Source organism: Octopus sinensis, linkage group LG2 (assembly GCF_006345805.1).
Source record: "Octopus sinensis linkage group LG2, ASM634580v1, whole genome shotgun sequence".
In the NCBI taxonomy this organism is placed as follows: Eukaryota; Metazoa; Mollusca; class Cephalopoda; order Octopoda; family Octopodidae; genus Octopus; species Octopus sinensis.
The window spans coordinates 175,372,762-175,385,669 of NC_042998.1; the positions used below are offsets into that span (position 1 = coordinate 175,372,762).

General features: G+C 34.8%; 1 protein-coding gene across 2 annotated transcripts; it reads left to right on the forward strand.

Annotated features, from left to right (window-relative positions):
• The first annotated feature begins 488 nt into the window (after positions 1–488).
• Positions 489–12,262, forward strand: LOC115231752 (eukaryotic translation initiation factor 3 subunit G). 2 transcript variants are annotated; one of them, XM_029801709.2, is made up of 9 exons: positions 489–635; positions 747–784; positions 4,147–4,259; positions 5,343–5,402; positions 7,757–7,861; positions 8,275–8,557; positions 10,683–10,816; positions 11,863–11,969; positions 12,096–12,262. In XM_029801709.2, exons 1-9 carry the CDS (start codon positions 631–633, stop codon positions 12,112–12,114), a joined length of 864 nt encoding a protein of 287 aa, XP_029657569.1. In that variant the 5' UTR covers positions 489–630; the 3' UTR covers positions 12,115–12,262. The 2 variants fall into 2 exon arrangements, with proteins under 2 accessions (XP_029657569.1, XP_029657563.1); XM_029801703.2 differs by having other exon boundaries at positions 527–635; positions 4,138–4,259.
• Positions 12,263–12,908: the final 646 nt, after the last annotated feature.

Genomic DNA, 12,908 nt, shown 5'->3' on the forward strand with positions numbered 1-12,908 from the left:
CCCTTACTGTCTTGAAAAAGGAAGGACCCATATACTCCGTCTGGAAATAAGACAGGGAGGATATGGCTGGGATATCTTTGACCATTTTGACGGCGGAGGTAAAGAATACCACCCGTTTTCGGCGTAACAAAAACCTTAACCCTAACTACCGGGTGTGCGTATTCTTTAGTTTCGCCCAATTTGACTGCCTTCTTGACCAGAGTTGACGTGTTGTAGTGATAAACAGCATTCATATAAATTAGCTTTAAGATGTAATAAAACGAGAAAGTTAGCAAAAGTGCTTTTTGTCTGCAACAATCTCCAATCAACAGGAGAGATTGTGACTCAGCCTGCAAGAAATAGCAGTCAAATCGCACTCTGCTATCTTAGAAGCGGACACATTGGAAAGTGTAATCTTAGTGGAACAATCAACCAGAGACAATATGATGACGGGTAGAAAACCTTCGGTCTTAGTCTGTTTGATCAAGGCGGATCCAGGACTAAACAACAAATGATTCTCGACTTAAAAATTTGTTTCCCCCATAGTAATTGAACTTCTGCGTCATACCGGAAGCGTGGTGCATTGTGGTAGTGTGGTTGCCATAAGGGAAAATCGGCAGGTTGTGGTGGCTCTCAAAAGAAATTCTCACTATGGCGTAAGTCTTTCATTATATATATATATTCATTGTAATGTCCGTTCACGTTGAAATAGATACTCTCTCGTTTGATTGCGTATATTAATATATGTGATTCTTTATTTTAATCAGAGGAAAACTGAGCTGGGCGGAACAGGTTGAACACGAAGGTATGTGGCTTATTTCGCACAAATTATATTTCGGTGTAAATGTCCACTATTATTTATCATATTCTTTTGTAGCTGTAATCTCTCTATTTAAATTTACTTTTGTGAATTTATTTCCACAGTTTTTAGTTAATGATTTGAGTAACATTTATAAAATAGTATACATCTGTCAAGCTACTATTAAAGGCATAATATCATCAAGCAGCCGGTGTAAAGATTTTCTTTCACCACATGCTTTTACTATTTCGGTATTCTTCCTACAGCTGTCAGAATTTATTAATACTATTTTAACTTTTTAATCAATGTTTGAAATACTTTTAAAACAAGAACTTCTCATGATGGATCCCATTCTCTCCTTCGATATTTCATATATATTCATGTTTATAAATATATATATATACATCCACACTTTAACCAGCTGTCGGTTCTCTTGTGTTTCCGATTCTAAATGGCGCCGTTCAATACGGTTTTTTTGTTTTCTTTTTTTCCTTTTCTCAGTTTTGAACTTTATCTTGCATTTCTCTTAATTGGATCAATTAAAAAAGATAAATTTCGGCGATCCTTACACAACATACTGTCTGTCTCCCACACCCCATCAAACGCGCACACATGTACATCAATGCTTCCCATGCACGGTAACTTCAAAAGAACTTCCCTCGTCATACAATCGCTTTCTCTTAGTCTCTTTCGCTCTCATTACCTTCAAAAGTTCCCGCAAGCCCATATGTAAAAAAAAAAATTTTTTTACGGAAATCGACGGAAAGGTCTACTAGAGACGAAAGATTGCCTAAATTTCTTTGCAGTCTATGCTGAAAATTTTTCGTTGTCTTTTGTTTAACATCTTATATTGTTGGGCCCTTCTCCATCTCGGTCGCATTATTGGAATATAAATTAACCTTAAGTAAATTATTTGCCATCTTATCAACCTCAAGAACCTGAAATTTAAAATTGTTTTCGATGTGATTTGAACTGAAAACATAAAAGTGCCGCAATTAAATACCACACAGCGCTTTTGTCCGACACAAACCATTCCGCCACGATAGTTTTTGTCTTTTCTGTTCACGAGTAGAAAAATGACGCAGATTGTGTGAGTTGGACATAATTGTACTTGGTTTATAATAAATTTTACCATTATTATTAGTTCTGTTCTTGTTAGTATAGATAGAATTGACTCATTGATATATAAAATTTAATATTTGTTTGTCGTATAAAGTACACGATCGCATCAATATTTAGGATAAGCTATACGGTATATAATGAATAATAAATAGTACATGTAGATTTTCGCTTCAGTCCTTTTAGTATATAAGAAGATAGTCTCTGTTGGACATTAGAACAGCAAAAAACTAGATCAGATTTGTAATTCGAGCTTTGTCGCAGTAGAAACGGAAATTCTATGGTAAATTCTCATTTAATTTAGGCTTGCAGTTGCTATTATACATTCCATGAATTTAATGAACTAATTCAGTGATACATCTTCAACTACGCATCCGTCTTTAATTGCAAGTGCTTAGTTGTAGTTTACAATATCTGGTAAGCGTTTTTTTCATATTTTTCGACCGATTTTAGGGCAGTTGGTTAAAGAGGCTGGATGAATAATTGCTCATTTATTCAAAACAGCATTGTCTTTCTAGAACCGAGTGGTGTTTTTTGTTGCTGGGTTTTTTTTCCCGCAAGACGCATCTTTATGGATTCAACGCAATATATATTTTTTAATATTTGAAATAAACCATGTATATTTAAAAAAAAACTATCGTTTAAGTTTTCTTTCGCCTTTTAAATACAAACCCACTGTAATGTTAGATTTACTAGAAGTATCATATTTCGTCAGAACGATTTTTAAAAAATTTTCATTTCGGCACTAAAACCTCAAGTTTCTGCCTTTTCCTGTAGTCATTCATTTGACAGGTCTGTGAAATGACATTTCCAAACCTTAAACTTGTATTCTTGTTGTTCTGATTGTCAAAAGTCTATTAGTGTTCAGTCAAAATCATTTTGTGCTTGTTTTCTCAAAGTACCATATACTTATATTAAAATTCTATATAAATACAGTTGTACACATCATACCTTTCATGATCAGATGCTTCTCTTGTTTCTTATCTTTTATTCTCTTTTACTTGTTTCAGTCATTTGACTGCGGCCATGCTGGAGCACCGCCTTTAGTCGAGCAAATCGACCCCGGGACTTATTCTTTGTAAGCCCAGTACTTATTCTATCGGTCTCTTTTGCCGAACCGCTAAGTGACGGGGACGTAAACACACCAGCATCGGTTGTCAAGCAATGCTAGGGGGACAAACACAGACACACAAACACACACACACACATACATATATATATACATATATACGACAGGCTTCTTTCAGTTTCCGTCTACCAAATCCACTCACAAGGCATTGGTCGGCCCGAGGCTATAGCAGAAGACACTTGCCCAAGATGCCACGCAGTGGGACTGAACCCGGAACCATGTGGTTGGTTAGCAAGCTACTTACCACACAGTTACTCCTGCGCCTATTGTTTATCTAAAATATAATTAAGCATATTTAACTCATCTAACTTATCAAATAACAGCCCAGTGCCTAAATACAGGGTATTCCAGGTAACTGCAAACAAAACAGACAGAATAGAATATACTTCCAAAAAAATGGCAAGCAAGCATAACTAGATTACCAAAAAAATGCCATTAGACAAACTTGATATCACCATGGAAAACAACTGCACACCAAAATCAAGTGGCCCATATCCCCAGTGGCCACCCTCTATAAGTTCCTGATATTGTGGAGATCACCCCATTCCTGACAACATATTTTTGGGTTTAGAAGATAAGTTGCCATAGGTATAATAATGATTTTTTTTTCGTGTTCATATTACCCAATGGGTATTTTTTCCTCTCATTTTATTACCAGGTGATATAGCACCTGACTGACAAGATGTTTTGCAGTGTTACATTCCTTTTTGTTTTTAGTTCAGATCTTATGGCTAACTTTTCATATTTGTGGTCTTATTAAAATAAGTGCCGGTCAATTATGGAATCAATGTAATTTACTTTACTCTCCACTTTGTAGCTTTGTACCTTTCTTAATAATCATTATTAGTCAATGGCAGGTTCTACAAATTGCATTAGAAGAATTTAGTTGTGTTCTTAGTTCAAAACCTGACAATTGATTTTACTTTTCACTTATCTTGCCTTACAGAAATAAATATAAGTATTGAATCTTAAGTGTTAGGTGGATGAAATTTTTATTTCAATGTTTTCTGGGACTAGCAATAAAAGTTGACTATTCTCCCTTCATCCATATTTGGCTTTGTAATAGTGTTAAATGTGGGGTTCTTTTTTTTTGTTTTGTTTTTTAACCTAGATAATGAAGATGAAATACCTTTAGTTCCTGGAGAATCGGGTGAAGCATCTATTGAAGAGAAAGATGGACTGAAGAAAATCACAGAAGTCAATTGGAGTGAAGACTTAGGGAAGCACATTAAGGTATGACATGAATTTTATTTTATTTATATCCATCATATGTGAAATAGTGCCTTAAGTTAGTAACATTTAAAAATATAACCATTTGGACAGCAATCTATAGTCATGAATTTATGACTCAATTACCATTGCATCTGTGTTTACTTTTGAAGATTGATTTTAACACCTATTTAATTAGTATTGCTGTTTGACATATTTAAGTTTGTTGTTTGATTGACTACAAAATTAACATGGTGCCTTCTTAGCATATAAAGTGCAGTGTTTATTTTTAGCTAAAACATCGCATTTATACTAGGTTCTGCCATGGCTTCATGGTTAAGAAGTTTGCTTCCCAGCTCTGTGATTTCAGGTTTAGTCCCACTGTGTGACCTCATGGACAAGTGTCTTCTTCTATACAACCAGGTTGGCCAAAACCTTGAGTAAATTTGGTAGGCAGAAACTGAAAGCCTATTAATGTGTGTGTATGACTGCATCTTCTTGTCTTAGTATTATGCGATAATTTGAAGCAACTGGCACTGTTACACAAGCAGTCTTCATTTCCAATCTTCTGTGTAAATATTAACTTGGAACAGGTGAAAAATGATGACAAGAAGGCCATCTTGCCATAGAAAATCTGTTTGCATGAATTCCATCTGACCTATGGAAGCATAAGAAAGTGGACGTAAGAATTATGATGATTTACAAGTATCACAGTTATGACAGTTTCCTTGTGTTCATTTTGGCAATTTAGTTCAACTCCAAAGAGTTTACAGTTACTGAATTAAATCATGAGGGTATTTTCTATCTTTGAACTAACTGCTTTGGCAAATTTAATTCATCAAATTATTTTACCTCATAGTCTAGGAAATATTAGAAATTCTATTTTTGAAAGACTGGTTCCTATATATTTAACCCGTACTGTTTTTCTCTCGACCTTTATTGTTTCTCTTGGTTTGAGTGTGCAATCATTACTGTGACTAAATTGAAGACGACAAACATGATTTGAAATGCCAAGCTATTTATAGTCTTGAGTTTAATATAACACTGCATAATCATGGAAGACATGTTAAATGATGATATTGCTTATTCATGTATTTTGTTTTATAGGTTGTCAAATCTTACAGAGTTGAAACAAAAAAGCTCACTAAATCTATTGCCAGGCGAAAGGTTTGTTTTTTTATTATTTTCTTTTTCTTTCTCTCAACTTCTTTCATGAGGAATTCAGTTACATTTACATCCACTAATTTTATTTTATGAAACTGCATTCGCATTCGATATTTCATCAAAAAAAATTTCCTTTGTGGTGTGTGTTTAAATAAGCTTACACACATGAATGTGATTGTATCAGATTGAGAACCATTTCTTCCTATTCTATTTTAATGTATAAGTTCCAATTAGTATCAAGCTGCAAGAACATTATATACAAATGAATATCTTGATGATTTTAAATAAACATTATCAATTCATCATCTAGATTAACTCTTGACCCAGCATTTATCTACAGCAGCAATGTAAATTGATCTGATGTTTCATGAATAGTTTTTTTTTATTAAAACCTTGCTATTCAATTGATTTTGCTATTAATTTTTTCTCTCTCACTTTGAGAATCATTTGATTTATTCTTTCATCTTAGGTTTTTTTTTTAAAGTTATGCTCTGCAGATTTAATTAAATTTGACATAAATGCAAGGAAAGGGAGTAGAAATATTATCCCCTCTCTTGTCTATTCATATTTTATGCCATCTAGTGTCAGCTGAAAAATTCATAAGTTGACCAAGATACTCTAATGGAATTTGACCAAATGAGGCTTATTTTTCAACATAGTCCCTGTTACTGTCCTCACACTTCTTCCATCAGTGTTGCATTGGTGGAGAAGCTTTCATGCTGTTGGTCAAAACAGCAGATATGACATCACTGCAATACTGGTTCCCAGCCAAGATTTTTTTCACGTTGAGGAATAGATGATAATCAGATGGGGCCAAATCAGGAGAATAGAGAGGGTGATCAACCAATTCAATGCCATAGTCACATTGAAACCAAAAATTTGTGTACTGAAGCATTGTCCTGATGAAACAAGATCAAGACCACTTTCATCAGTTTTCTTGGGCATTTAGTCTTGATAGCCTTTTGTAACTGCCTCAACAAGTTAGCATAATAGTTTCCATTGATGGTGAGATTCTTTTGAAGAATAAACAGTGCCTTTTGCATCCTAAATAACTGAGGCCATCGTCTTTCTGCAGAGGCAAACCTTTTTTGCCTCAGGTGAGGAGGAGTGTTTCCACTGCATGGATTGCCTTTTTTGTCTCTAGTTCAAAGTGATGAAGCTAACACTCCTGGGTTATGAAAATTTCTAGGAAACCAGCTGGATCTTAGTGTCAGATTTTCCCATGATGTGATTAGCCTGGTGCATCAGATGATGTGGCGCCCACTGAGCAGAAACCTTCATCATGCCAAGTTCATTGTGTAGAATATTTTCAACTCTCTTGTGGCATATGCTAATAGCATTGACTATTTGGTTTATAGTCAATTGTCTGTCACCCATCACCATGTAGTGAACACAAATGTTTTCCTCGGTGGTGACTATTGTAGAATGTCCAGACCATAAGTCATCTTCTAGATTCCCTTCCCCTCCTAAATTCAGCTGCTCACTTTTGCATTGTTGATCAAGCTTGAACATAATGTGGCAACCATGGGGGCAAAATCCTTCTTCAGCAGGTACTTGATAACACCATGATACCAAATTTTCCAGAGAAGTCGCTACTGGTTACTCTTAAAGTTTTCTTTGAAGAGTCGTGTTAGTTGCCTTGAAACAATGCAGTTATTAAGGAGATTGAAATTAATGCATGCAAGATTTCATGGCTCTAGCATCATTCTTTCATAGTCACCCTATGAACTTTTCAGTCTTGCCTTATATCCCTTTCAGACTCAGATTATACAATGTTTGTTGATAGTCAACAAAGGCAAAACAGTTGTCTGGAATTAATACAAGTGTAAGATTTTCTCTCATATTACTCAATTTTTTAAGCTGAGTACCTTCTAGTTTGTTCTCTCTAGAGTATTTTTACTTGCTGTTCAGCCTCAAAAAAGAGTGATATGTATTCTGGATACATTACAAAAATGGTTTGAACATCTTTACCTATGGGTCTATCCAATCATAAGACAGAGTTTGTTTGCAGGAGATTTGACTGTTAGTTTTAGAACTTGGTCAGTTTATACTGATTGCAATACAAGACTGATTTTGCACAAAATCTTCCACCAAACTTTAGTCACAATTTGTGTTCCTAACTAAATTATTTTATTAAATTCTTTGTTATTTTAAAATTTATTGAAAGAAACACAGAGCATATCAACAGAAATATGGTAACAAAAGGGTGAAGTTGATAAAGAGATGATAAACTTGTCTTACTATGAAGACTTGCTATGCTAAGGTTCAATAATGCAGCTAATGAATTTTATGTAAAACTCTTATTTTCACTGTCTTGTTTTTTCGCTATACTATGACCATATTTGTTCTTTCTTCAGCAATGGAAGAAGTTTGGATCTGCTGAAAGTGATCCACCAGGTCCTAACCCTGCAAACACGATTATTTCTGAAGACATATTCATGTCATTTTTGAACAGTAAAGAGGTATGTAACCCATTGTCTACTTACAGAATATACTAATTGTATTGCATTTTATTAGTTCTTCAATATTCTTGTCAGAGAATACCTTCTTAAGACTTTAGATTTTAAACTAGCCCTATCCAGTTCAAACGTTCTGCCTGTTTTATGTTCGAGCTGGCAAGACGCAGCCTCTCACACTCTACCATGTCATTCTAAAAGTAAACAATGACCTTTTCGAAATCTTTATGAGATAATGCATGATCAGTTCAGAACGGTGTGAATAAAATGAGCTTTGCATTTGGCAGTAATCTGAATGGTAAAGTGTTAATATGAAAATTCCTTTGAAAACAATGTGTTAATTTTTTTGTACAGAAATAACAGAATTGTATATGACTTTCTCAACTTTTTGACAAATAGTACTTTCTAAATATTTTCAGCACCAAATTGAAACAGACGATGACCCACTTCTGAAAATAAAATCTCAGAAAATTGTTACTTGTCGTATTTGTAAAGGAGACCATTGGACTACTAGGTGTCCTTATAAGGACACTCTACAACCATTACAAGATAATCTCAAGGAAGGAGAGAAGAAACAAGATGCAACAACTCCTGGTAGTGTTGCTGGTTCATTGGCATCAAAATCTGGCAAATATGTACCACCAAGTTTGCGTGATGGTGCCAACAAAGGACGAGGAGAATCAATGAACAATAGCAAACGAGGTAAATATATTGTTTTAGTATTTTCCTGGTGAACCTCAAATATTTTAAAGAATGTTTGTTGTTTACTTGAGCATTTGTATATAGCATTTCAATTGTGTACATAGCTGCCTCTGTTTTATGCATAACATCATGATTTAACATTTGTTTTCTTTGCTGGCATAAGTTGGATGATTTGATAGGAGCTGGCAAGCCAGAGGACTACGCCAGGCTCTAGTGTCTGCTTTGGCATAGTTTCTATGGCTAGATAGCTTTCATGATGCCAACCACTTTGCAGAATGTACTGAGTGCTTTTTATGTGGTACTGATGAGGTCATCAAGACAAAGGGCCTCTCAGCTGAGAGGGGGCGTAGTATTGAAGGAGATAGTTTTGTACCTGGTGACGAAAGGTTGTAGAGAAGGCACATGAAGAAAGAAGAGAGATGATAAACAGTGTTGGGTTGCAGAAGCCAGAGTTGGGGGCAAGTGTAAGTATATTGGTTCATTGGGTGGGGGTTAGTGTAATGTGTGGGTGGAGAGCACATAATGCACAATGCTTCCAGAACTCTGGTTTTGCTGAGGTGGTCAGGTCTTTGCAAGAACCTCATATCACCAGACATCTCAGCCCATCGTCATCTCCTGTGAGGCTCAAACATCATCATTAAATGTCCACTTTTCTATGTTTGTGTGGGTCACATGTGATTTGTTGAGGCACATTTTTCTACAGCCAGATGCTCTTCTTGTTGCCAATCCTCACTTGTTTCCCAGCAAAGTAATATTTCCCATCTCCTGACATGTTGGATTACAGAAGACTGGAGACATCTCTTGTATGACAGTGATGTTCATCTCCAACTGTTACATGATGTTGAGACAAGAATACACACAAACACATACATGGCAGTTTTCTTTCAGTTTCTGCCTACCATATCCATTCACAAGGCTTTGATTGGCCCGAAGCTATAGTGGACACTTGCCCAAGGTGCCATACAGTAGGACTGAACCCAAGACCACATGGTTAGGAAGCAAGCTTCTTAACCACACACAGCCGTATTCTTAATTTTATATATATATATATATATATATATATAATATATATATATGTGTGTGTGTGTGTCTACTTTTCTATGATTGTATGAGTCAGATAGTTTATTGAAGCAAATTTTTTATCAGTGGAGACCCTTCTGGGCACCAACTCTCACTTGTTTCCTAGCAAGGTAATATTCTCCCATTGGCTAACGTGTTTATGCAGAATATTGGAACTGAATGACACTGCTTATGTGACTGACATTCATTTACAGCAACTAAATGATGTCAAGACAAGGAGGTACATCCACACTCACTCACACACACATATGATAGGGTTCTTTCAGTTTTCGTCTACCAAATCCACTCAAGGCTTTGGTTGGCTCAGGCTTAATGAGAGTAAACCTGAAACCATGTGGTTGGGCATCAAATTTCTCAACCTTAATGTCTTATATTCATTGTGCGTCTTGTATTTCCATGCTGGCATGGATTGGATGAATACTAATTGATGGGGTTGTACTTTGTAGCCATATGCCCTTCCTTAAGGAAGGGATTTTTATTCTGTTGGGCTTGAAAAGTATAGAGCTACATGTGACATTGTTTGTAGGGAATATAAACATTTATACACACACAAACATATGTGGCATGTAAATAGCACCCACTACACTCTTAGGGTGGTTGGCATTAGGAAAGACATCCAACTGTAGAAACCATGCCAAACCAGATTGGAACCTAGTGTGGCTCCCCAATTCATCAGTTTTTCAGTCAAACCCATGCCAGCATGGAAAGCGGATGTTAAAGAATGATGACCGTTTGCTTAGATAAAGCTTGTCATCAAAATTAAATGCTTCAGTATTTATGATCATATAATTATACTGATTCACACATAAAGGTATAATTTTAGATCATGTAGTTGTAATTTCACAGGGTAAAATGCTTCTTTGACAGAAGATATATCTTTAGGTGAAGCACTTACTTTTCCTAGCCTAATACTTCAGGTTTACATTAGAGATCGATATGTCTATAATTTTGAAATATTAGGATATCGATTGGTCAGCAAGAAATGTTTATATCAGTAGTTTATGTAAATATATTGTATTGTCTCACTATTGATCTCTTTGTTCAGATGACTTTGCAACAATCCGTGTGACGAATCTCTCTGAGGATACTCGTGAAGCTGATTTACAAGAGCTATTCCGACCCTTTGGAACTATTCACAGAATATATTTGGCTAAAGATAAAAACACATGCCAATCGAAAGTGAGATTTTCTTTGTTTTTCTTCTCTTTTTAATTCTGCTAACTTTTATGTGCATGTCTGTTAAAATTGAAAATCAAGTTAAAACCTTAAAACATGTTAGAAGCTAATAGAATTGATTGATTTATGATTTTTTGATTATAACAGTTAACTGTGCTACTACTAAAACTATTCATGGGAGGCATAAATATACAGCTGTGTAACACAGTAAACCCATATTGAGTAGTTGTATTGTGACGTACATATTTCAATGCGCATTTCATAGATATTGAAACTTGGTAGCTTTAATACTTTCCATACACATTTTATATCAGAAACTAAGTAATGAAAAAAAAATCATGTTTTTTTTTTTAAACATCTAGTGGAAAATTTGATGCACAAAATATCACAAATACTTGTATAAGTATTGTAGAAATGGTAAAAGACCAAACTAAATACTTTATTGTATTTATTTTTGTCATCTTACATTCTGAGTTAAAATAGTGCTGGATGGATTTGACTTTAACTTTCATTCCTGATGGTTTGATTAAAACAAGTGTTGGAGATGAACTGAGATTCATTCAACAATACTACATCTATCGCAGAAATGTTAACGTACTAAATAAAATGCCATATTCATCTGATTTAGCTTTTCATACACTTTGGTTTGATAAAATAAATATCAGTTTGTTACGAATTTATCGCTTTGTAACAGTGTTTGAAATGATAAAAGTAAAAAATAAAAAAAAAATAAGTTACTGTATGATGAAAAAGTCAAAGAAAATTACCACTTGTAAAGCGACATGAATTATTTGAACTTGAGATATAGAATAATTATATTCAAGAAAAGCTTTTCAAAACATTTTTTGACAGGTATACTCAGGATTATAAAGTGTTACATTAAGCTTATATTTTCTTCTATTTCTTATTGCTTTTTTGGTCCCTGGAATAGAGAACTTTGTGTATATATATATAAAATATGTGGTGTTGATGTTTGTGGAAACATTACATCTGCACTTATCTAACAGTTGTCTCGTGGTTTTCTAATAATTTCTCTTTTCTCTGATCAGGGTTTTGCTTTCATCAATTTTCATCGTCGTGAAGATGCTGCTCGGGCTATTCTTGGAGTATCTGGCTATGGTTATGACCACTTGATTCTTAATGTTGAATGGGCAAAGTAAGTTCAACCATGACTTTTTCTAGTCTCTTTCTCTCTGGAAATTTCTTCTCTTTTCATTCATACTCTGTTTATGTTGTACAAAAAATATTTGTCTTTTTAAATTTGATGTTTTCTTCTTTGCAGGCCGTCTGTAACATCTTGATAGCTGTGTGTTGTAGAAGTTGATGACTCCCACACATTTTAGGTGTTCTCTTGATGATGCTGCCTAAACATTTTATTGCATTAAATAGTACCCACAACAGTCAGCTGCAGCTGACATGTGAAACATTAATAAAACTTAATAAAACAATGCCTTTTGTACTGTTCACTTTTTTTCGAGTTTATTGAGATTTGATACATATAGTCCAACTTGTAGGAAAGTACTCATTGATGCTGAGTAAAATGTTAATTACTCTGTTGTAATGATGAAACAAATTTGTGCAGTTAGCTTCAATTTATTTCTAGTTAATCTAAGGTATGTTTAAACTTCAAATTATGCTATAAAGTAGATATATATTGGATAAGAAACAGGCACCATAGAATTGAAAGAGCCCTTCAATTTTGCCAAGGATATGACAGCCTCAATACTAGTAAAATAGTCAAATGCACTAGTAGATGGTAGTATGGTTGATGTTAGGAAGAGCATCTAATCATGCTAAAGGCAATGTACTAGGGAGATGTAGTCTCTGGCTGGTCTAAAGGAACAGTCGTGTTAACAAAGGGACTTTGGATTGAGTCCTATGCATATGGGAAAGCTTACTTTTTCTGTCAAGGACTTCTGTGCCCCATTATTAGACTATTTTCTTTAGTCATTTGCACAGTGATCGCTTTAAGCTTATAAAAAATACCATTATTATTTACAGAATTGTAAAACTTGACACTGCTTAAAACCATTCTGTCTGAAGTCAGTCGCCATGATAGATCGTTAGCCACTACACATTTTTTTTCTCTCCTTGT